The sequence below is a fragment of the Desmodus rotundus genome, chromosome 5 (assembly GCF_022682495.2).
Source record: "Desmodus rotundus isolate HL8 chromosome 5, HLdesRot8A.1, whole genome shotgun sequence".
Taxonomy (NCBI): Eukaryota; Metazoa; Chordata; class Mammalia; order Chiroptera; family Phyllostomidae; genus Desmodus; species Desmodus rotundus.
The window spans coordinates 26,947,672-26,974,374 of NC_071391.1; the positions used below are offsets into that span (position 1 = coordinate 26,947,672).

At 41.4% G+C, this 26,703-nt stretch overlaps 1 protein-coding gene across 2 annotated transcripts in view; it reads left to right on the plus strand.

The window, feature by feature from the left end:
• Positions 1-9,676: 9,676 nt before the first annotated feature.
• The window catches only part of BDNF (brain derived neurotrophic factor), a 55,061-nt gene continuing 38,034 nt past the window's right edge, over positions 9,677-26,703 (plus strand). The window contains exon 1 of one of the 2 annotated variants that reach the window (XM_024558903.3): positions 9,677-9,993. In XM_024558903.3, coding sequence (XP_024414671.1) covers positions 9,991-9,993 — 3 coding nt within the window. In that variant the 5' untranslated portion in view covers positions 9,677-9,990. Of the gene's footprint in view, positions 9,994-10,750; positions 11,078-26,703 lie in introns of those variants that run through there. The other variant, XM_071221417.1, reaches the window with a different exon arrangement.

Here is a 26,703-nt window from a genome sequence, read left to right on the forward strand (position 1 = left end):
ACAAAACAGGTGGCTTATCAATGGCAGAACTTATCAAAAATCCAATCCCTTAATATTTGTTCCTTATTTCTTCCCACCAAGTGACACCTGGTAAGAATGGGCTTGTATAGAATTGCTACAACTATAAGCATCCAGTAAATCAGTTCACAAATGTTTATTTCATCACTGTAACAAGCTATCCCAAACCTTAGTGGTTTACTTACATCAACAATCATATTACATGGTGATTTTTTGTGAGATAAGAATTCAAGCAGGCTGCCCTGAATGATGTGGCTCAGTGGGTTGGGCACCATCCTGCACACAGAAGGGTCATCAGTTCAATCCCTAATCAGGGCACATGCTTGAGTTTGGGGTGGGCAAGAGGCAACCAATCAATGTTTCTCTTGCACATCGATGTTTTTCTCCCTCTCCCTCTCTCTCCCTTCCCCTATCTCTAAAAATAAATAAATAAAATTTTTGAAAGGAAAAGAATTCAAGCAAGCTTATCTAGGCATTTCTTTCACTCCACATGACAAAGGTCCCTTGATGACCTTCATCTGGGGATGGTCTGGTCTGGAGGTTCCAGGACAGTTTTACTCATATGCCCAGCAACTTGGCAGGGCACACGAGCAGTCTGGGCTCAGCTGGGCCCCTCTCCCTCTCTATGTAGCCTCACACCTTTCACATAGTCTCTTCAGCTGGGTAGCTGGACTTCTGACATGGTGACCCAGGGCTCCAAGAAGTGTTCCAAGGGACAGGAAGATAAAGCTAAAAATCTCGCAAGGCCTGGACCTGGAAACTGTCACAGTATCTCGTTATATTCTATTAGTCAAAACAGTCACAGACCCCACCAGGATTTGAGGAATGAGCACACAGACACCGCCTCTTGATGGGAAAACTGTCAAAGAATTTGCAGTCAACTTCAATCAATCCCAACATTAAAACTACTAAAGGAAATTTTACAGAAGTAGGAAGGCAGATAATTTGGGAATTTGAAATATATATGCATTTTCTAGGGGTGTCATAACAAAATACTACTGAGTGGGTGGCTTTAAGAATAGAAATTTATTTTCTCACATTTTTGGAGGCTGGAAGTCCAAGTTCAAGGTGCCAGCAGAGCTTGTTTCCTCTGAGGCCTCTCTTCAAAGCTTACAGGCAGTCACCCTCTTGCTTGTCCTTACGTGGTCTTTCTTCTGTACACATGCATCACTGGTGTCTCTCTTCTTATATGGGCACCAGTCGTATTGAATTAGATCCCCACCCGACAGCCTCATGTTAACTTAATCACCTCTTTAAAGACCCTATCTCCAAATAGAGTTACATTTTGAAGTACTAAGGATTAGGACTTCAACATATGAATTGGGGGTGGGGGCAGTGAATACAATCCAGCTCATAATAAATGTAAATCTGATGTCATTATATAAGTGGAAAAACTGAAGTCCAGAAAGAGAAGATCATTAGACAATGTCAAACAATACAATTAGTAATAAAGTCAGAATTCATATTCTTTCCAGCACAGTCCCTGTGCCAACACATGAGATGATTCCAAGACTTATTAGAGGACTTACAGGAGGCAGAAAACAGAGGCAGGGGACACCAACAAAGGCCCAGTGTGGGAGCCAGAGAGTCCTCCATTTTTCTTGAAATTTTAGGCTTTCTGCAATTGTCTTCATTCCAAATCATTGGGTTCACTGCTCTCTCAGCAGACCCAGATCTCTGGCCAACTGGTTTCTTTTCCCATTTCTTAGCTGACATTTCTGGCATTAGGTCACTATTTAGATTCTGAATCACAGTAATATTGCAGAATATGATGTCCTTGTTTTTGCCTCAACATAGATCTGTCAAGACTTTGGGAACATCTCCTCAGTGATTTGTAAATTCAGACCCATTCTGGGACTCTGAGTCATCACATTAGTGCCCCCTAATTTGCAGTGTATACCCCATCTTTGATTTGTAGTTCTTAGATTTCAAGAATAACCTGCATCTTAGAATGGAGTTCGCCTATGTTCTGTCTCGGCTTTTTCTAGGATGCATCTGCCACCTTCTAGGATGGAAGTGGGGGAAGGGGAGACTCCAGAAGTGGTTTAAGCCTTCCCAGAACATAGTGCAATTAGTGTTCACTGCTCTTCTTCCCGTCTCACCTTGCATTCTAATCTATGTCCCTGTGTAGCACGAGGTTAGAAAACAAGTCTTCCCAGAGATAAAAGGAGCAGTTTAATTCCAACCTATGTAGCAAAATTATATTAATCTGCAGTCGTATAGTAGCCACAGCATAGAGGATGGAGAGGGCAGTTAGGTGATCGAGACTGGTTAGTCCCAGTGCTCTGACACGAGTAGAACGGCAATGAAAGCAATACTGAATATATTAAAAAAGGGAGAAGGCAAGGAGGAGTTAATCTGTCCTTGTGATTTAAAGCATAAGCTTTAGAATCTGAAAATCCTAAATTTTAATTCCCACTCTACCACTCACAAGCTGCTTGACTTTGGGAAAGTTAGTTCACCTCTCCACGCTTTTTCTCCAGTAATAGTCACATTATTAAGAGGATTAAACAGCAAAATGTAAGTGATGTCCTGAATACAGTGCCTGGCACAGAGTTAGTGCCCAATAGATGCTAGCTATCATTTTAATCTGTCTCCCAATGTGGCTGTAAGAATTAAAAGACCTAGACTCTTGATCCACACCACCCCCATCCCTCACCTACACTATAAACCTGCTTTTCCTCCAACTTTCTCCATTAAGTAAATGATTCATTCCAACATACCCTTGCTCATGCTAGGATCCTCTTTCCTCTTTCCCCATAAACCAATCAACCATGAGGTCCTTTGACTTACTTCCAAAATATACGTCACATCCACACAGGAGTACGGGGTAGTATGAAAGTGGAAATGGGTGATCCCATGCTGTGCCAGTGGAGGCAGAGACAGTTAGAGATAACAGCATGCATATAGGGCCATCTATATTTCTAAGGAAAAGCTAGAGAGAACTGCCTCCTTCTCCTACCTGCTTCTCTGAATTACTTACCATTTACAGCAACCTGACACCACATAAAGCAGTGGACCTAGAGCAACCTCCCACCCCAAAGTTTGTCTTATTGAAAAGACACAGAACTAAAACTGAATTCTGACAGAGGACTAGAGTTAACTCATGAAGTGACTGATATTTTCCAGATAGCTCATTGGGGGATTTTCAAAGTTTCTGGAAAGTGCATATATTCCAATACCAAACAGACAAAACTACATGATTGTCAACTCTATGAGTGGTACACTCCCCTCCTGAGAAACTAGTGTTGACCAGAGTGACCTGCAAGACCTTCGATTGCTAAGCTTCAGGGATCAGATGAAGATGTAAGGATCTCATACACAAGTTCATAGCAATGTTTTCCTATGAACTAAAAAAGAGAATGTTTTCCAGAACTGATGCAGAAGACAAAGTAACTCAGAGGGAGAGCCCTGAGTATTGTTAACTGATTATTTACATTTCTTTGCTGAAGTGACGGAAAAAGTACCCTTTTAGGATAAAGAGGAATCAGAAATGTGATGTGTTACAGAAGCAAAGTCCTTGGGCCCTGGGGAATGCTGATAAAGTTCACCATGGGGTCTGAGGGCAAGGCTTGATAGGATTAATTAATGCCCATTTGAAGTGTTCTCAGTTAATAAACAGATAAGATCCTCCTGGCCTCCTCATTTTCTGTCTCTCACTTTTTTCCTGATCTAACTCCAGCGTTTACCCCTCCTTTGTGACTGGTGGAATTTTGCCAATAGGAACACTGCTAACTGAGGGCCTTTAGAAAAGCTACAGCCATTCTTCTGGCCTTCATTCCTTGCCAGAATCCTTCTACTCTTGTTTCCATAAGGTACTCTTGTCGCATCCTATTACTTCCACTACTTTTAGAATGATATCACCTCAGTGAGTACCATCTTTTCTCTCCTTACAAAAGAAAACAGACCTAGTTTCTTTTGCCTTTCAGCAGAAGCAAATTCCCCAAATCCCTCTGTCATTCTGGTTGCCTTCTGCTATGCCTTCTCTAGTTCCAAAATAACCTATTTATAGCAAGAAACCCAGAATGAGCTCAGGACTCATAACATGACCTAACCAATCCTCTTTGCATGACTAGAATAATTTTCCCTGACTCCTTTGCAGTTTTGCAATGTGCCTGATATATTCCAAGCAGATACTCTTTTCTTTTACTCCAATACTTATGAAATAACAAACATTCAAGCTATGGCCAATGTGATTAATAATAAGAGGTTGATATCCATTGTGTTCAGGAACTTTCTAGAATTAATGGATTCAATAACTAGTTAGTTTGTGGTTTGTGTAACTTTAAGGTTAAAGGAACAGTCTCTTTCTCAAATTATTTTTTGTTACTTGCTATTCACTTAAGTTAATAAAGAGATTAGCTAGTTTTCATTGAAGACATAACACAAATGATACCGTAGTCTGCAACAGCATGTACAAAGTGTGGTCCAACCCTATTACCTGGGAATTTGGTAAAAATGTCAAATCTTGGTCTGTACCCTAGACTCAGAGTCTGCTTTTTAACAAACTGCTCAGGAGATACATGGGCACATGAAATTATCGTAAGTGTGGTGTAGCACCTGTGAAAGTTTCCCTCCAGATGTTCTAGGCAGATTAGGTCTCACACATACCTACTTAGGGGCCACCATGATACAGACTCTACCACTTTTACTAGTTTTCACTTGCCTCTCCATGATCTTAAGTTATATGATTTTCTTATTTTATTCATTTACTAGTATGACCATGTGGTTAGCTAAGTATATTTGCTTGCAAGCCCTGACCTGACATGTTTTTGACCTGTTTAATCTTCTATCAACTTTTCATACCAGCAACATCACTTCTCCCCTACTTACTACTCATACTTCCTCTTATTCATCTATTGTCTGCAAGATGGTTTCAAAAGAGTTATTCAGTTCTTCCTCAATATTCCATGTGGTCTTGCTTCAGCCTCATTATGAGGTTGTCTGGTTTTCCTGAAATTGAGTTAAGTCACGTCCAGATCTTCTGTCTCATCCTTACTTGTCAGACTCAGGAATGCACAGAGGTTACTGCAACTAAATCATCACTTTCTAAGGTTTTCTTTTGCTTGCTTCTTTTTGAGGCTCTGATTGTTTTCTTTCTAACTAAACTGGGTTTGTAGATGGAAGATTCCTTGAGTTCTTTTTAAATATGAGCTCAACACCAGGTTCTTGGCAATCCTTGCCTATTCTTGTTTTCAAAAAGCTTTCCAAATTGTGCATCGTGATTCTTTGCTTCTCCTTCTATTGCCTGTGGAGAACCATTAGAGATCAGGAAGTGACTAAGAGAGCCAATCTTTCTTCCTACCTGGTCAGAATCACTCTTTATATCATAAACAGAGCTCTTTTGCTGTCTGGTTTTTTTAAGCCTCCAAGACAGCAATTATGTCACCATCTGAAGTTTCTCTGTGAACACTCTTCTTCATCCATTATAACAAATGATCCTGAGTTAATGACCAGGAGAAGGCACTGTTGACATCTTGGCAATCATTAAGCCAGCATACTTCAACTATATCATCTTCCCTTGACTTCCTAACTCTTAAGAGATTATATCTTGGGTCTATTTGACTCTGAGATTCTTTAGGGTATGAAATTGTTAATATATGGATCACCAGCCCCTATCAAAGTGCCTGGCATAGAATAAGTACTGAGGAAAAGGAGGAGAAGTAGGAGGAAGAAGGAAGGAAGGAAATAATCCATCCAATGCAAGGTGAGATGGAGAGCTTGGCAATTAACTACAACCAAAGAAATTTGGGGAAAAAAAAGAGTTGGGAGGAAGAAACAGAAGTACTATCTCATCACTGCTGCCTTGGGAGAGAGTACCCAAACCATTTATTTTAGTGTGACTTGCTGAATTTCCTTTTAGAAATCAACAAAGTAAACTTTGTCTCAAGAAATATTCCAAGTATCTGTTCATTCCTTAAGACATCTTTCATTTCTGATTTTTTAGACTACTGTTTTGTTACCTCTCTTCCACTAATCTGAGACTCTTCATGAGGTTTTCATGCCTCCTACTCTTTTTAAAATTAATCTATAGTTGACATGTAATGTTATCTATTTTTTCACATGTACAGCAGTGTTCAACCTTGAAAAGGTTGACCACAACAATTTTCATATACCTTGAAGCGTTCACCAAAACAATTCTAGTACCCTTTTGCCACTGTACAAAGTTGTTATGATATTATTGACTATATTCCCTGTGATGTATATTACATCCCCATAATTTATTTTATAATTAGATTGTGTCTCCTAGTCTTTCCATAGCCCTTTCTTACTAATTTTCATATCCATATTCACAAAGGTACAGGCAGAGGACAAGCTTTATAAATATGGTTTTGGTAGAAAACTACATGTGAACATCAACCAATTCACCTAAAAGAATGCAATAATCACAGCTTGAAAGCAAAAACCCTTCCTTCTAGGCTATATTAATATACTTTGCTTTAAATTTGGCTACATTGTTAGGTCATGTTCTTTAAAAAATAAGATTTGTTTACTGTTCAGTTTGAAATGTTCTTCCCACTACTAAAAATGAATGGGGTCAGATGAACCTAAAGAAGTGTGATATTCATATCACAGCTACTAAGAAAATGAGAGGACCTCAGGAATAAGTGCTCCTGAGATTAAAATTGTGGCAGGTACAGTGCTTGGCATCTATCTTAACAAATGAAATGACTGCAACCTTTGTTTATATTAGACACTGGATTTCAGCAGATGGAAGAAAAAAAATATGTGAGTGGATGGAGATGAAAAGATGGAGAGCTGATACTGCAACAGAGAAGGGAATTCTCTCTCAGATCGCTGAGAAATCAAGATAGGAAAAAATTGATGTCAACATCATCTCTTCGTTCCTCCCTCCGATTCTCTACAGTAACTCCCGAATATAGCAACTCTTGTCCCTCATTTGGCTTCATATATTGTAGGTGTTAGTGACGACTCCAAGAAAGAAGGGTAAAGGTCAAGAATATTCCTTGGGAAATAGTTTTAGTACAATTATGTGTTGTCTAAATTATTTCAAACTAATCAGTCATTCATATTCTGAATCCCAAGCACCACTAGCAACTCAGGGTATCCCATTATAAACTATGGCACTAATTTTCAGAATAAAGATCAATCAGAATATAACTGATAGTCCCTATAAAGACCACAAACTATGGACAAAGAAGTCAGATAAATAGTCATGTATCAATAGATGACAATGGAGAATAATTATGTTCATATGGTGATCACCTTCCTGTGTTATTTCAAGATTTTAGATCTGTACTAGATTTTAGATCTATACTAGAATAGGCAAAGGGACTTAATTTTAGTATTATGTATTGTGCTCTCAGGAAACCAGTTTTGTCCACAAAACTATACCCCAAGACCTCTGAGGATGGTGTGTGCCAGCTGTCCCAGTCTTAGGGCAGCATCTGCTGGCTAATTCATGGATCGACAAAAAGTGGCAGTTTGTGGACAATATGAGCAGTCCTTTTAGTTGAAGGGAGCTGTTGTGTTGGTTACTGTGAGGATGTCTGGCGTCCTTTCATAATGACTTAACTGAGGTCTCCAGGAGCCTGGCAAGTCTAAACTTTCTCTAATGATGTCCAGCAAGCATTTGTGTGTGTGCGTGTGTGTGTGTGTGTGTGTACACACATACCTTGGTTGGAACCTAGAATAAGGTAGGTTGGCTCTAGAGACATCTGTTGAGTGATCTGAACCAAAAACTGAACTTACTTACAGTAATGATAACCTGGTACCAATGGGGGCCCCAATGAACATAAGTCCATACACAGAATTAGGAAGTAAAACCTGTCTTCCATAAAGAAGACATTTCTGGGATGGAAGGAGAAAGGGAGAAGGACCTTGAAGTAGCCACTGGAGGCTAATGTTCTGTTGTTTCCAATCATTCTGTCGTGTAACCAAGGTTTTCACACGTAAAAAGCACGAATTACATTCAAATACAGCGCTTTTGATTTGCATAAAGAAAATGGAAATTGGAAAATGGTCTGAAACTTAAGGGCGAGCCACCATCTGCAGCACCGATCTGCTTCATCCCAGCAGTCAATAGCGCCACAACCAGGGCCTGTGACGCGGTTGGTGGGCACCCCTTCTTGGTAACCCTGGATAGTGAGTAAAACCGTGGTGATGGTGCCAAAACGACGAAACCTGAAATGCGTCTGGAGACTTCCCAGGGCACTTGCGCTCCTGAGAGCGACCGGCATCTCCATAACAACTGGTTTACAGTCATCCTGGGTTCCTCTGCTCATCTGTGCAAGAGCTGGCTGGAGGTAGGCAAAGAGCAGCTTCAGTGGAAAGATACCTTGGGTTAACGCCTCCCTAGGTTGGGGGACATTGCCAATGATCGACTCATACTTTGTTGCTTGGGATTTCCCGAGTTCTCCCCGGGTCTCCAGTACAGCGCGGCTCCCCCCTCCCACCCCGCCCGCCTTTACCTTTGCTTTACACCCCGGGGAGGGAGTAGTGATCGAAGGGGGAGGGGATGTGGTTGTTTTATAGTGCTTTTTCCTCCTTTAAGTTCATCTTTTCCCTTCTAAGTTACTTTCCGCCAACACGTGACATCTCCACTTCCTAGCCTGCGCAGCCACTGGCGGGGAAGCGCGGGTGCTAACCGCGGGGGTTCCTGGGAGAGCCCCCTCCCGCAGCTCCCAATCCCAGCCTTTCCTCCTCCAGCGCACGGACCGGTTTCCCGCCGCGCTCACCTCGGCACCCCGGCGCCCCCAGAGCCCCCGGATGATGCGGAAGCGACTCCGGGAAGAAGCACCGAGCGGACGCGGAGCGCCGAGCCGCTGCGGTGGCACCCCTCCCTGCCTTTGCCTGCGGCTCCACACTCCGCGGCGCGCCGTGCCGAGCTAGCTGCGCACCGGGGCTGTTAACTCACATTTGAAAAGCTCTAACCCATTAGAAGAAACGCATCATAACTTCATTCAACTCAGCCGCTCTCGAGCTCGCTTTACACAGGTTCCTGTGGGCAACTAGTGGCTCGCCCTGGTGCCTCTCGCCTAGTCATCAGTCCCTAAGAGGGAAAGGGAAAGTCGCCGGGCTGTGCGCGCCTCGACGCACGTAGTTGTTCCGAAGGACCAGTCACTCACCCACACACCTTCCCCCAACCCCCCCGCCGACTAGCCCCCACCCCTGCTGGAACATCACTCACGACCTCATCAGCTGGAGACCCTTAGTCATGATGGGGAAGGGGGAGGGGCACGAACTTTTCTAAGAAGTTTCCCTTATACCAAGGGAGTCACAGTGAGTTGGTCACGTAAATAGCATGGATAGTTAGTTGTCTTCGTTGCCACCCCCCCCCCGCCCCCACCCCCTGCGTTTTTCTGGCATTATTATTAAAGCGGTAGCCTGTTGGCGCTGATAAGCAACAAGTTCCCCAGCGGTCTTCCCGCCCTAGCCTGACGAGGCAAAGGTTTTCTTACCTGGCGACAGAGAAATCTCCCGAGCCGAGCTTAGCTTTTCCAGAGCCCCGGGTGTGACCTGAGCAGTGGGCAAGGGAGCGGTGATCAGGCTGAGCTATTTTTATGAGGATACCCTGAAACTCCTCACTTTCCCTGGGAACTTTCTGTACCAGGACCCAGTGACGGCCGGTGGGAAGGCAGATCCAGGAACCAACGGCTACATAGCAGGGCAGTTGGGCAGTCATTGGTAACCTCGCTCATTCATTAGAATCGCGAAAGAACTCAAAAGGAAACGTGTCTCTCCGAGTGAGGACGTTTGCGTAAATCTGTAGGTTTTTCAACATCGATGCCAGTTGCTTTGTCTTCTGTAGTCGCCAAGGTGGTTGAGAGTTTAAGCTTGCGGATATTGCAAAGGGTTATTAGATTCATAAGTCACACCAAGTGGTGGGCGATCCACTGAGCAAAGCCGAACTTCTCACATGATGACTTCAAACAAGACACATTACCTTCCAGCATCTGTTGGGGAGACGGGATTTTAAGACACTTGAGTCTCCAGGACAGCAAAGGCACAATGGTGAGTAGCAATAAACCCTGTATTATAATTGAAAAATCTTGACATGTTGCTTAACAACGGGCATAACACAGCTCTTCCTAGCATTTCACACGCCAAAGAACAGCAGCTACTCAGGCCAGGAGAATCGGGTTTTTACACAGTGCAACTTTAAATGGAATCATTTGAGATTTAACACAGCAATGTGGAACTGCGTGGAACAAACTTGGAGCTGGAGAGGGGTGTGTGTGTGTGTTATATTGGCTGTTCAAGGCTGATGCTTCTCTCCCAGCCTTCCTGCATTTTTCCTTTGCCTCTATATGTGTGGTGTATGAGCATATTCTATGATTTATAAATGGGCATGTAATTGACATTCGCAAGGGGGGGTTACTTTTCACCTAAAAACCATAATGTTATTAGAGGTTGGGGTTGGAGTGGAGTGGGGGTAAGTATGGGGTAGAGACTGGGAGTTTGGGTGCAAATGGGGGGTGGGGTTGGTGGGAGAGAAATAAGTCAGAAGAGCATATCACCAATAATGAAACCGGTAATCCTATCATAGAAGAAAAGGGTCGTATCAACATGTGATCAACTATTAACAGGATGGCTTTGGCAAAGCCATCCGCACGTGACAAAACGTAAGGAAGTGGAAGAAACCGTCCAGAGCAATATCAAGTATCACTTAATTAGAGATTTTTTTTTTTTAGCCTTTTCTTCCTGCTGCGCCGGCGGTGTGTAATGTGTAATCAGGGCGATCAGAGTCCATTCAGCACCTTGGACAGAACCAACGGGTTTGTCCGAGGTGGTGGTATTCCAGGTAGCCGTCTTGGCCACGCAGTAAAGCCAGCCCCGTGTCGCCCTTAAGAAGCGTTTTTTCTGAGGTTCGGCTGGCACTGAGATCGGGGCTGAAGAGTCGGATTTTGGAGTGGAGCATTTGGAAAGCGAGCCCCAGTTTGGTCCCCTCATTGAGCTCACTGAAGTTGGCTTCCTAGCGGTGTAGGCTGGAATAGACTCTTGGCAAGCTCCGGGTTGGTATACTGGGTTAACTTTGGGAAATGCAAGTGTTTATCTCCAGGATCTAGCCACCGGGGTGGTGTAAACCGCAAAGAAGGTAAGCACCGGGGCGGGGACCCCCGCAACCCCAATTCTTGAGCTATTTTGATAATCGATCTTCCAGAGAGGATCCATGGTAGAGGGGAGGAGGTAGAAAGAGAGCGTGAAATGGGGGTTGTTTCTTGCTATTTGCCCAGTTTGAATTGCCCTAGGTGAAAGCCTTGGGGGTAAAGAGAAAAGGGGGGAAAAAGAGGTTCATTTAGTCTGTTCGGTCTTCCTGCGAATATGATGAGTTTAGTTAACTTGGACCTGCAAATGTCTGACTCAAATGTAAGATTTCTCTCTCTTTTTCTCCCTTTCACCTCCTTCTTTTCCGTTCTTTTTGCCGGTGTGTGTGTGTATACAGTAGATTCATTACTAATTATGAAGCTTTTACACAACATTCGATTTCCTAAATTTTGACTTTGTACCATTTAGAATGAGGCGGTGAAGGTAGTGTGCGGTGAGGAAAGGGGAGGTGGAGGTTGAGGAGAGGGTAGGAGGTAACGTTAAATTTCCAACACAAAATGAATCAAGGTAATTTCAGCTCTTCTAGTGAGAAGGATTCATTCTCTCGGTATCCCTCCCTCTCTCCCTCCCTTCCTCCTTCCCGCCCCCCCCTTCTTCCACCCCGCCCCCTCCTTCTGCCTCCATCCCTTCCTCATTCTATCTCTTCCCCTCCGTCGCCCTGATGCCTCGCTGGGTGTTTCTTTCTGGTGTTTTGTCCCCCTCCCTCCCCACGAGTTTCGGGCGCTGCCTTAGAGGGCTCCCGCTTTCTCCAGGGAAGGGGAGCCGCCGAGACAGCGCTCCGCTCCCCCGCCGGGCCGGATGCCTCTCTGAGCCTAGGTCCGAGTCAGTCCGGGTAACTAAGGAAGGGGGGGCCTCTGCTTGGGAGGAGAAGGTGCCTTCCGGGCCCGAGAGCTAGGGAATGGGCCCTGGGAGGGGGCCCCGGCGGCTGGAGGCGGTGGAGAACACTCCGCGCGGCGGCTGGACAGAGCCACCAATCAGCTGGGCGCACGGTCCGCCCAGCCACCGCGAGTTGGCTCCCAGAGGCGCGGGCGGAGGGCGGCCGGCTAGCGGCGGGGCTACCGCCGCCGCACGAGTGGGCCGGTGGCGGGGGCGGATCGGAGCTTTTCAGAGCCTCCCAGCCTTCCGTTCTGCCTCCCCCGCCTGGCCCCTAGGGGAGCCGGAGCGGCCAGAGCGCGCAGGAGCGTTGTCCTCCTGCCCCTCCTCTGGGAGCCCAGGGACTTGCGCTCCCCTGCTCGGGGGCCACCAACCTCTCCACACTTCTACAGACCTCAGCCCACCCCCTTCCCGAGCCCTTTGTTCGCGCCGCCCAGCGGAGCTCCGGCAGTTTTCGCCCCAGGGCTTGGGCGTTTGGACTCTTCCTTCCTGGATCAGCCCTTCTTAATTAAGAGGCTAGGGCTTGGAGTGGGGGTGGGGGAATCGTAGGGAAAACCTATTTCCGAAACTCAAGACTTGACTCTTCTAGTGAGCCAAAGAATCACCACTCTGCTCAGTGGAAAGGACGGATTCATAGGCAACGCGAGGATATTGTGGAGATTTAGAAGGAAAAAAAATAAAAAAAAAGGCACTAGAATCAGATGACGGTGATAGGCTGCTCAGCACACAAAGAGAGCGTAGGGCAGGGTTTACGGAGCAAGCCAGCAGCGAATGGGGCACAGATTGTTCCGAGATCCAGTCGTTTTCTCAGTCAGATCTACGCGAAAGGAGGGAAGGGGAGGGGCAGGGAGGGGAGCGCGGCGGGAGGGGCTGGGCTTGGGGGCGGGGGGATTTCTGATCAGTCTGATGCAATTCCAAGCGTGCTGCAAAGGAACTCCAAGGAGCCCGCATCACCATCGCCACCCACCCTTCCCAGATGGTGCTGTTTTAAATACGGATCTGCAGGGCTGAACGCAGAACTGGGAGATTTATTGCAAAATCCCGAGAAGGGGGGCGGCACGGGGAATGGAGGGGCCGAATTTAAAGGTGCAACCGTTGCTCTTGCCCAATCAAGCGGCAACTGGTCGGATCTATTTTTTCTGCCTGCCAGTCTCTGGATTCTAATGCACCAAGGAAGAGGTGTAAATATTGTGACATTTTGAGGAGACTTGATGGATGAGAAAAAAATCATCTGTCACTCTAAATTGTAGAGTTCCCTCTCTCCGCGAGATTCCTTGCTAGCGAATACTCGCTGCTGCCTAATACAGTTGCTAGGGTTTCAAATGAATGCATCGTTAAGGGAATATTATCCTTTTAGTCGACTTGTCAATTTATCTGACAGTGGAAGCGAGAAAATTGCAGATTTCACGTCTCTGGGAGGCAAAGAGAGAAAATGCTTAACAGTCTTAATTCTTTGAACCTCGAGATCTGTACCAACTTAAATAAACCTCAAAAGCGTCACGTCATCGTCCTCTCTCACAATCACACGTACATCCTCGACTTGTGAGATGAAATGGTTTCACCTAAATGTACTGGAAATAGATGCCACTTTAAGAGTGGTGCACCTGATAGTCACTGTTTATGTGTATTTATACAGAGCACGACAGCAAGGCATTTCAATGGTCCTGTTTAAGAGCAGATGAGATTAGAAGGTGATAAGGAGGAGGGGAAAGAGAGGGAGGAGGGGATATTTTTAACCTCAAAAAGAATAACAGTAACCTCGCTTACTTCTGTACCTCCTGGTCTTGCATATTTCTGTGCATGAAATTTTAGCTTGGTTTAGCTCCCCCAATGGAATATATCAGTATTAATTCAGATGGAAATATATTCATCCTGCCTGTAGCTTTTTCAGTGTCATTGGTAGTAAGACCTACAACACAGCAATTTTCGGAGGATAGATGAGAATGTCTGAAAGGGCTTTGCAAAGTGGGAAGCAGACACTCCGTGAGTGGGAGGCATCACTATGACATACAGCATTTTGCATACAGCATTGCATACAGCATTTTCATTTGACTGAACCAGAGGACCAGTTATTTTTAAATATCATCTACTTTGTATGGTCAAGGCAGTAAGTAGGGAATTTAAAAACACGTGTTGGTAGTTGTTTTTTTGTTGTTGTTGGCTTACAAAATATCATTTGTCAATTGCCTATCAATGTAAATGGGAAGCATGACCTTTAAAAGATCTAAAATCAACATACATAAGCTTCATTCATTTGCCAGACTATTTCCCTGTCAATTCTCTAATCTAAATTCTTAATAAGAGGAGAAGCTACTGAATTTAGCTTCTTTCCTTTTCCTGGCCTGTCCTCTAGGGGAAGCTTTAGTAAGAAACAACATTCCCAAATCAGCCAATGTGAGAGGCAAGGGCCTGGATGACCACAAAATAGATAATCAGCCACAAAAACCAACAAATAAAAATGAGAAAAAGTCAGCATTGAGACATGACTTACAAAGGGTTTTCTTTTTAATTCTGTGATTTGGGGACCAGGCCTCCAACTTGCTCAAATAACATTCACTCAATCAAATTGCTTACAATCTGTCAGTTAAAATGATGTCTAACTGAACATATTTTTTTATAAAATATACTTCTACCAAATGCCAGTGGAGCTAATCTTTGCTTTTAATTAGGACCGACTAATCCAACCATTTAAATGATTCTAACGAATATGAACTGATATCATCCGATTTTAAGATTTTGCTTAAAACTAAATTTGTTCTGAAAAGCACTGACTTGCCAGAAAAAATATCTATTTTTGTAGTTTTCTTTTCACTCTGTGGATAATTTAATGAGTTGCCTATTTTAATTTTACAACTGCTACCTCAGAAGTATCTCAAATTATCTTTCTTTGGCGGGGATCTTTCCCTGCTGATCTGCTACTGCTGTGTGTGTGTGTGCATCTATGTTTGTCTCTGTGTTTTCTAGTGAGTTTAATAAGCAGTTAGTCTCTTAAATTTGCATGCCATATCCATGCAAAGTACTGTGAGTGGTACTTAATAAAAATAAACATTAGTGTTTAGTGAGAGCTTATTATTTATTGCATCTTATGGAAGTGGAGAGGGGAGATGCCTTTAAGGGAAGAAAGATTAAATTCTTAAACAATAAGAAAATTTTCTCCCCCCTTTGGCTTACAAGTGACCATAATTTTTTAAAAATGAAATCTTGCTTCCTTTACTTTGGAAGTTAAAGCTACTGCTTTAACAAGCGTTTCTTGAGAAAGATATGCGTATTCCATGGAGACTAATACCCCAAAACTCCAGAGTACAAAAATCAAAATTTTAATCTTGCTTCTTGCATTCGTTCTCATTTGGCAATTTCTGGAATGCTCAATCTGAGTTTTCTAAAATTCTGATTGATTTTCTCTCTCTTTCTCCAACATTCTGAAAGAGTCCTGTAAAGAATTCTGCTGTAAGGCAGACTTTATTTGTGTTTCCTAGTAATATTAGCATACATACACTGCTTTGAAAACTCTTTACAGGTTTCCTTATTTGATGGCTTCAGCAATTGCGTGGGGCAGGACCCATCAGTCACCCTTCACAGGTGACAAAACTCAGGTTCAGAGTTGTCCAAGAACCCACTGCCAGGAAGAGGTGGAAACTGACTCAGAATATTTTCTTCAAATATAAAGGACTGTACTTGTTCTTCTCCAGACCCAATTCAGGCATCTGAAGGGGTTGTAGGCATTACTTCCTCCTATTTTGATTTCTTTATTTTTTTTTTTAAAGTGATCTACAAAGACTTTCCAAAATGTTGCGGGCCTAAAGGAAAAGTATTTAACCAACTTGTCACCTTTCCTTCCTAAGGCATTCTTTCACTCTCCCACAGTAAGAGTCTCAAAGAAGGCAGGAATCCTGGAGTTGACACACCACCTAAGGCACAGTCAGTTATTATCCCCCCCCCCCCCAAAAAAAAAACCAAAAACAAAATACAGAGAATAGGAAGAGCCAAAGTCAAGAAGTATTTCACTTTTACTTGTGAGTCAGAATCTGAGGGCTAGAAAAGTTCTCAAAGGTCACAGCCCCGCCCATATCTGACGTATGAATACTTGCTGAATTGCTTTCTTGGAACCCTCTGGAATTTCATCCCAGAGGAGGATGCCTGGGATCTTGCTTATCTTGGTAGATATTCTGATACTTATGGGCATCATGAGCTTGACTGGTCAATTTCCACTTGGCCCAAAAAGTATACTTTCTATAGATCTAACATTTATAATTTTATTCTATAAGCACTAATTCACATCCTATTATGTGCCAGTAATCTGGGGATTCATCAATGAGCAAGACTGAGTGGTACCTATCTTGGTGGAGCTTATAGCTTAGAGACATTACTAGTCCTTTAATTTGCCCTGTTCTCCAAAAGAGGACAGACTTCTGGAGTCTTACCTTTTTATGAGAACACAGGGAACCAGATTAAAAGCCTGAGTTCAAGTTTTGCCCCCCACTAGTTGCTAGTAACTGGAAAAAAAATGAATTAGTCTCTCTTGATCTCTATTTCACATTAAAAAAAGGAGGATGTCCTTGGGATAAACTCTAAATACCATTTTAGTTCCAAATTTGGGTGATAGGATGGATAACTGTTTCTTGGTGGAAAGTAAGGCCTAAGTCACCCTACCTTTTCATGATTTACTATCTTGGGTGCCATCAACTGGTTAAGAAATACATTATGAAAAGTCAAAGCAGCTATTTGAACCCAGCATAGAAACAATCTAGATATTGAAGCTATTATTTTCTGAGGAATGATGACTTGGAAAGTCTTAATTTGAACAATGATCTCAAACTTCTGCCTACTTTCTTTGGGCAAGCAGAAGTTCTAATTTTTCAGGTTATTGCCTTTTAAAATCAAAGATATTACATCCTGACATTGTCCTGAATAATGCATTATATACACATGATAATACGTAATTGAATTGACCACCCAGGAGAAACGTGAAAGGGAGCTGGTGGCCCAAGGATTGCAGAAGGTGTGTGGGCATTTTGACATCCAGGAAATGCTATAGATCTGTCCTTAGCTAACTCAGCCTGGTGGAGATAATTAAGAAAAAATGTGGGTGTAGAAAGGCTGCAAGCCATTCCCTGGGATTGGCTAGATTGCTGCAGTAGTTCAAAAAACAATTGGCACAGCCACCCACACTGGATGTGACTGCCCTTTGATGAGGCAGCTATTGACTTTTATAAAGATGCCATCTTTAAAAGAACTTCCGATGCACTGGGGATGACAGACATCATTCTTGAATTCTATTCTACATAAATGGCAAAATATATTTCAAAGTATTTTTAAAAATAAAAAACTAGTCTAGTTTCAAAAAAACCAGCAGTTTAGCAACACGTGACCTCCAAATTTAATAGTTCCATGTGAAGCTAGGAGATACATACGGCCTATGTGAGACATTTTGACCAGTTGTGAGCATTTTCTGGATGACCACAGCCGATAGAAAGTACTTTGTTGATTTTTAACCTCTGAGTGAATGTTCAATGCTCTCAAAAATCCTCCCACACTGGGAAAGGGAAATCTAATCAATTGCCCTAAAGAATAGAAGAAAATACTCTGAGATCTTTGTGCCCAGATTACATGTTAGGATGTTACAAAATCTAGAAGTTTCTTCAGAACATGCTAAATTCCATATGCATCAGAACCACAAGGAGTTAGAACTGATCTATATTATCTCCAGCTTCAAGGAACATAGTAACTACTCACTCTCCCTAGGTAGAAAGGTGTCTGTGGGAAGAAATACCCAGCTTGGGTGATTGTAGAGGCTCCATAAGTACTGTATTTTTCAGACTATAAAACGCACTTTCCACCCCAAATTTGGGAGGAAAATGGGGGTGCGTCTCATAGTCCGAATGTAGCTTACCTGGCTTGCTGGTGGGGAAGAGTGGCGGTGGAGCGAGGTCTCAGGAGCAGGGCCACATTTTTTGCTTTGAAAATTTTTTTCTTATTTTCCTCCTCTAAAACCTAGGTGCGTCTTATGGTCCAGTGCATCATATAGTCTGAAAAATACAATATCTAAAGCTTTTTGAATAGGATATTGCAGAGTAAGTGAACAGAAAAGAGAGAAAGAGACTGTGAAGAAAACTGAGCAGAGAAATAAAAAAGGAAACCAAAATAGGGTTAGTATTTACACAGGGGTTTTTGAATCAAAGAGTCCTTTCTGTGAGTATTCCTCAAGGGCCAATTGTCCATTAAGACCGGTCTCTACTGTCCATGCCCATTATTTTTCTGGTTACTTTGGTAGAAAACAATGTTTTCTTCTGCTTTTACCTTCCTCCTCTAGTAAAGACTTCTTTCTCCTTAACAACTTCCATAATCAATGTGTAAGAAAGACCTTGCTATTTTTGCTCCTTGGGCAATGTTCAGTTAACGTGGGCTTCGTAAGCACTTTTGTGCCATGGACTCCACTTTCTTGGCAGTCAGGTCAAGCCTATGTAAACCCTTCTCAGAATAATGCTTGTAAATGAAAAATACAAATAATAAGATTATAAAAGAAGCCAATTACATTGAAATACACTTAAAAATAAAAAAAATAGTATATGGCCCTGGCTGGTGTGGCTCAGTGGATTGAGCGCCTGCCTGCAAACCAAAGGGTTGCCTGTTTAATTCCGTCAGGGCACATGCCTGGTTTGTGGGCCAGCTTCCCAGTAGGGGGCGTGTGAGAGACAACCACACATCCATGTTTCCCTCTTTCTCCTTCCCTTCCCCTCTCTCTAAAAAAAAATTAAATAAATAAAATCTTTAAAAAATAGTATATTTATGACAGTAATTTAGTACTTCTTAATGCCCTAAATAAGATCTGGCAGTAAGGTAAATACCATAGTTTCAAAGTAGTGAAAAGCACAATGTATTTTAAGATATCTAGAACAGCTGACATGGGACATGAAGGTGTCTATGATTTCTATTGGTGACAAAATCTGTGAATACTACTCTGCAGCATTTCCCAAGCATGTTTGACAACTGAACACTTGTAGCCTTTCAGAACTGGTCACTGAGTTTTCCTTTAGGGCAAAAGAAAACTGGCATTTGAATAAAACTTTTAAAACTCACCTTTGCCCTTAAACAAGTTGCCAAGTGGAGACAGAACCAACTGATGAGATGGTTGGAGTGTAGTAGACACATTTGTATTGACTGAACTTGCTATTACTCTAAAATTTATCCTTAATACCTCCTCCAGTACGAGCCTACTGCCCGAGAAATCCATGACTCTATTGAAAAAGAGAAAAAGTTCAGACTCTGGTCATTAACTCAGCAGTGCCATAGATACCTGGTATGACTTCACGAACCTCAACAGACTATAAAGACTTTATTTTTGTCATTAATACTATACTATGGAAAGTATATGCAAATTATGATGAAATAGGATAACATTTATTTTGCATTGGTCCAGCACCAAGTTCTTTGCTTTGCATTTGACATTTATTATTATTTAACCCTCAAAGCATCTCTCTGAGATAGATTTACATTCTAATTGTATCAATAATGAAACTGGAACTCAGAGAGTTTACTTTACCCAAAATTATATAGCAAATTTTAATCAGAAAAGTTAAAATTCAACCTGAAATTTTCTGGGTCCAAAGTCCATTATAAAACTGTGTCTCCCTATCTAACAGCTACCACCCAGATTTGGTCTGGGCCTCCCATTTTTACATTTGCACATACATTCTGTTGCACGACCTTCACCACAACCCCTTGAGATGGCTGAGAGTCTCAAAGTAATGGCCACAAGGGCTGTTGTAGAACTATGCTGAATCTTTGCTAACCAATGAAAGACTTTAGAACCACTAATTGTCACCAATCCTGTTTGAAGCCCTGTTTTCACAATAACAAAATGGAGAGAGTGACAGTACTTGAAGTGTTTCATGAGGATCAAGTAAATTAATAACGAAATCTAAATTGAGTTCACTGTGGTGAGCATTCTACATTTTCATAGTTAATTGAAACCTCTCAACAATCTTTCTAGGCAGAGATTATTATTATTCTCATTTTTAAAGTAAGGAAATGGAGGCATCAGTTAATAAACTAAGTGTTCTGTCATGGCTGGTGTGGCTCGGTGGGTTGGGCATTGTCCCACAAAGCGAAATGTTACTAGTTTGATTCTGGGTCAGGGCACACGCCTGGGTGGCAGGTTCAGTCCCTGGTCGGGGTGCATGCGAGAGGCAGGTGATCAGTGTTTCTCTCTCACATCAATGTTTCTCTCCCTCTCTTTCTCCCTTTCTTCCCCTCTTTCTAAAAATAAATAAATAAAATCTTTAAGAAAATAAATTAACTATCCTAAGTTAGCAGAACCAATAAGTGACTAAGCGTGACTCCAACCCAAGTCTGTCCAATTGCAGGCCCTTTCTTTCCTTTTTTTAATTGAATTTATTGGGTTGACATTGGTTAATAAAATTATATAGGTTTCAGATATATAATCGTATAATGTATCAACTGGAAATTGTACTGTGTGTTCACCACTCCGTGTCAACAAAGCCCTTTCTTTCAACCAGTAAGCAAATCTGTAAATCCCTGTGCAATCTTAGTTGTTGTTATTATATTTGTTGTCATGTTCAAAACACTAGCAGGAAAAAGAGTTGTCCAGAAATAAGTACATACTCACTGAAGAGAAAGATTAGTATCTAGAACTCTTCACCTGCACACTCTTCCTTCCACTTACTTTGTTTTATCAACCCAATGGATGATGTCTAACTCATTTCCTAACTTGTTTAGGGCAGTTCCAAGTTAATTGACTTCGGAGAGTTATTGAGTAAGAAACATTATAAATTGTTTACATTAGGATTTAGTGTGTTTAGAGACCATTTCATAAATTTGCCTTTTCAAATTGGTACTGACTCTAATATTGCAGATGCTATGAGGAACACCCTCTTCCAAAACACAGTGGATAACAAATCTCCACAGCTAACATGTTGTTTACAGATATGGAAAAGAAGAGGATGGACAAGCACAATCCTAAACATAATTACAAGGCTTACAGTCCCCGTTGGGGACTAAAATGTTTATTGGATTTCCTTGTGCAATTCAATGTTCTTCCTCCAAAGACTCCACTCCAAACTTGGAGCTTCTCTGGAAATAGCAACTCATTTGGGAGAATGCCAGGATTCAGTATCTGGGTCTTTTGTGTGTTTGCATCAACTGAGAACCCAGAATGGCCAGCCCTAGAAACTAAGCTGGGAGATAGTCTCGGTAAGGGAATTATGCATCTACTTGGGCATCTTCCTTAGAAGTGTCATTCATCTTCCTCCTGGAAAGCAAATCCTGGAAAGATGTGGTTTTAAATAAGGGATTGGATGCATACTGGTAAGTCTTAGATAGCACAAGTCAGTGGTCCTGGCAGAGCTGCCAATGTCATGCAAGAAATCAAAGCCGTGAGGGTCTCGGGGGGGCCTCATCTTGCCCCCACTCTGATTTTTGCAGGAAAGTTGGCCTGAATGCATAATGCATTTGATATGTCCCAGAAGCCAGTCCAGTGGAAAAGGATGATCTTACATGACATTTGGTGTATGAAAAAGTCCACCTAAAGCCTTGTCAGAGATAACTATGTAATATTAAAAAGAGTATGAATCCTTACCTTGGCTCGAGGCTCTCACTTTAGGGAAAATGATGGGATAAGCTCCAAGTTTAGTGTACCAGAAGACATGCAGTTTCTTAAAGGAGTCCAAATTTACACGGCAAAAAGCACCATGCAGATGATCTATCCAGTTCATTGGTGACCCTAGTGCACTGAAATCACCTTACTCGTTTGTTCCTTCTGAGCTCAGGTCTAGATATACCGCCAGACTTGGCAACCATGGCTTTCAGCCCACTACCCTCATTTTATTGATTGAGCAACTGAAGAACACAGTAGTGTAGATCTCTCAACATCTACAACCATTCCTATGGAACTTGTAGTACCTGTGTGAACAAGCGTGGGCTAGTAAAGTGACTTACCCAGGTCACATGGCCAGAAAATGATAGAGTTTAAACTATCTCTTGACTACTAGTGACTACTATTAGGGGCCTTAAAACCATATCATATTACAATGGTTCTTTTTTCTGTTTTCCAATAAAACGTAAGAAAATAATGGACAGTCTTTACAAGATTTTAAGTATCTTTATTTTCAAAATAAAGTGTTTTATATTTAACAGAAATTAATTACTAAAATATAAGTATAATTAACAAAATGTTAACAGCATGCTAATAAATACTAATTTCAAAATGATAGGATAAAACTAATTTTATTTTAAAGTTCCTCAGCACTCCATAGTTACTTTACAATTATTGAGACACTAGCTAAAGTGAACTGCAACCCCACATTTTCTTTAGTTCCTGTATTATTCCCTGTGTTTTGACTTACTTCATTTGGTTCTAGATTCTTACCTGAGATTTGATAACAGCTTTTTGTTTTTCAGTAACTAAATTCTAATAGTTTTCTCCCTCCTTTCCCTAGGAAAACAAAACAAAAAAATTATTTATTTTCCTTAAAGTGACCAAGAAATAAGGGGGCATACTAAAAGTAATTGTATTTATTAGAATCGCTAGTCTTAAAAAATGTTAGGAAATGTTTACTAATTTAATCCATGTCATTTTTCATAAAATAGTCTTTAAGTCTGTCCCATTGTTCTTTATATGGCATCTATACATATAATTCCACTTTTGTGATTAATTTCTATTATTAAATACTGTTCTGAAATTGTGCTCTTCTGAATGTCAATTAATTGGAGGGTACTTTATAAATTCTGCCTAGGAATAGAGGGCAAAATCATATACATAAATAACTATCAATGACCAAAAACACAACAATAAAAAGTAATATTAGAAAAAACGTTAAATAGTTAAGCAAATAGTCAAGTATATATCAAACGTCTACATATTTTTTTAGATGAATTGTTATCATGTGAGTTAACATGATTCTCTTTTATGGAATTCAACTTATTTTTACTTACTTTAATTAGGTTTCGTGTGCAGATAAAATGGAAGGCAATGGAAATTTGGCTTGCAAAGTAGTTGTAAGATGATCAACATCCACAATCTGGTTGTAATGCCATAAGAATGTGTTTATTATGTGAGAATGATAATTCAAATTAGCATTCAGTGTAGACATAAAGCAACAAGCCATGCAACTTGACTTCAGTCACTTATTGTGGGAACATTCTTTAAATTAAAAAGGTCAGAAATATAGGCCAATTTTTTTTTAAAGTCAGAATATATGATAGTATTGGCTCACTCTCCCCGAGGCTTCCAGAAAAATATGCCTATGAAATAAAAGATCCTCAATGCTAAACTGCCTTTGGGAGAAGCTTGAAATTGGTAACAAAGTTTGGGGGTCTTCACTTTTCTAATTCAACATGAAGGTTGTCTTGATGGAAGTCCTACCATGGTCTGAATTTGTATCTGAGAAATATATTTAATTTGTATGATGGAATCAACATCTGACTTCCAAAATTTGATACCTAACCATCTGCCCTCTCATTTCCATACATTGTCCCCTCTCCCGGGTTATGACTACTGTCCAATCAGAGAAAAATGAGTTTCCATGAGTGTGTGTGTATATATATATCTGTAGATATATATATGGCTAAAATTTTTTTAAAAGGCAGTTATGTGGTCTTGGAATTTAAATGCATGTGCTCCACCATTCACTTCCCATTTTACCCCATCTGTCTAGCCTCAGCTTTTATGAAACATTATGTTTTCTCATTCGTCTGCATCAACATCGCCCTTTCTTAGGTCCAGCTAGACTTCCCACTGGTTGGTGCCCTGCGCTGGTAGACTAAGTTTTCAGAAGTGCCTACTTACAGCAAATACTCTTGGCAGTCTCCTTTTGGTCACAGAGTTCTTTGACAGTTTCTCAAAATGATATTATGAAGGGGAAGTAAATGTTCTCTTCCTTGTTTTTGGAGTGCTAATTTTGTTCCATGTCTGGCATAGTTTCTTCTTGGGACTACCCAGTTGACTGTGACATTGCCATTGAATGCCCTAAACATGCCCTAAACAGACAGCCATGGGTAGTGGGAGTGCTATTTCTGCTGATCCCGTGTTTCTGCTAGGCTCTAGAATTAGAAGGCCCAAAATATTTGGTCACGATGGATGGTGAGGTCATAACAGGGCTATACTTGACAAGTGAAATAATCAGGTAAACTTAATGCTAGGTATCATGTAGGTTAGCATAATTCACTTTTATGGACTTCAACATAGTCTTACACTATTTTAACTAGGTTGTGTATGCAAAAACAATGAGAGGTAATGGTCAAATTTAGGGAAAAGTTCAGACTTCAATAGTAGTATGGTGTTTCATAGACCTTACCTTCTTCTGAAATAAATTACATCAATGCTATCAAAATTATATCACATTACGTTAAAATTCCATCAAAATAAAAACTATCCCAATTTAACAGTTAAAGGTCCACAACTTGGGAAATTAAGTGGAGTACAGAAAAATCACTTGTTCTTAAGCAATTTTATTGAGAGGAAAAGAATTATTGAGAGTATTAAAATTAAGTGTCCTAATCAAGATATGTTTCTTTTGAAAAATGCTCCCTCTAAAAACTAAGGATAGAAGACACAACTTTGAAAAGAAGGCTCATCTTTTCATGAAGCAACCACTTCTGTCTCTAAGTTGCAAGAAGAGGATTTGTCAATCTGATTGAATCTTCCCTTTACTTTTTCCCAACAGCTGTGTTCAGATAATTCAAGACTCCCATGTTTCCTGAGCCCTGGATAATTTCACACACATGTCTAGCTTGGGGCTCCCATTTTCAGAAGAATATGGAGATCTTGGAGGAGGTCCAGGGTAGACCAAGGGAAAGATTAATGGATTGGAAGTTGGAGTTTATGAAGAAAAGTTGTGAGATCTGATTTCTTGCTCTGAGAAAAGTCTGAGTGGTGACTTAATAATACAAGGAGTTTAGTAAGCAGCTGTTCTCCATCTTCACTAAGGTTGGATGAAATGAAGTAAGTTATTAATTACAAGGAGGAAAAAATGTGCTGCAAGTCAGAACGTCCAAGCACCAGAATTGCTGGGTTCTTAGAAAGGTCCTCAGAAATAGGGTGACTAGTCTACTTCCCTGTCTGCAATGATAGGCCTATGATTAGTGAGGAAAATGAGATAGTCTCTTAAGATCTCTTCTGGATCTACTACTTTATGTCTACCTAATCATATTCAAAAAAAGCTATTTGTCTGAACTATGTCTCATTTCTTCTCTACTACTCCCTCCCCAGCCCTTTACCCTTTGTCTACTTATGTAAAACATTGCTAACCAAGAATAGCTAGAGCACTGATGAATGTCAGTTGGCCCTCCCCAGCTGCTAGGTGCCCATGAGGGTTTGGGACCAAGTTTCTTGTCCATCACTACCACACCCTGGCCACAAGGGGCATGCTGATGCTCATCTTTCTATACACCAAAACCACGGCAAAACAAAACAAAACAAAATTCCTACCCTTAACTAATTCACGAGTGGTCCAAATGGATTAAAAGACAGATGTTATGTTCTAGAACTTGAGCACCTAGAAGGAGGAAATGTATTTTATTCATTTGCCTGTATGACAGTCCATGAGCAGTGTCTGGTGGTAGGTACTCAGGCAGTTTTCATCATTTGAATGAATGGAACTGTGAAGGTAATAAGCTGCAGGTAAACTGCCATTGAAAAAGTCAAGAGTTTCAGATGTTTCCGAATGATTCTGCATGCTAGACAAATCGGAAAGCTGATCCCTGCTGCCACACGTATGCTATGGAAGATTTTATTTCCCCCATTGTTGTGCTATCTTGAGGACTTGGGCAAGAGAGCCAGTTGTACAACTGGCCCAAGTCCTTCATCAAAAAGACCATTAAAGATAAGCACTATATAGATTCAGAATCACATAAAAAATAGGCTGAATTCTTAGCATGAGTCTTTCGTATGACTTTGGGAAATTCAGTGATTATTTTCTTCTAAGTTATCTTTTTTGGCAAACCTTTCTAAGTTTCTCCATGAAGAATACAAAATTTAATGGTAGAAAATCTCTAACCCAAATCATCACACAACCTCAATAGTTGGTTCTCAAAAATAAGGTAATCTGTTCCTTACAACTGGCTTCAATGTCCTGAAACCCTCTGGTTTAAAAGTTCTAATTCTTTCCATGGCTTTTCTCCCAGTAAAGCCAATGAATCCCACAGTCAGCTGTCATGGCCAGCTGTAACTTTGGTCCTAAGTCCATAGCCACATCCCTTTTGACCATGCTTACAGAAACATCACAATGGGTAAACCAATGATTTCTTCACCATTCATTTTTAAATGTTCTCAGGGAAAATCTGGTAACTCAGAGGGTTACAAATTGATGACTCTCATGTGTTTGGGGGTTAGTTTCAGTTGTTTGGTAATGGTTTTTGTGCTGTTTTTCTTGATCCAACTAAAGATTTCTCACAGATGGAGCCAGTTTTTTACCTTCTTGTTCGATTGTCCTAACCCTGGCCTTTTTAACATTGTCTTACTGAGGTCCCTTTCTTTTGTTTGCCACTAATGGCCACACCTGGTTACATAATTCCTGTAACAGGGGTAGACCAATTTGGACACATTCAAGGATGGCATTGAGCCATCCTTATGTCCAAAGGATATCAAAGCTCAATAAAAGCTCATGGAGAAGAGTACACCCCACATTTTGGTGTCATCTAATGAATAGGTATATTATTTCTCCCCTGAGATTTTTCTCAGGGCAGGCCTTACTCAATAATTTGGAGGACTGTGAATGACATAGTTCA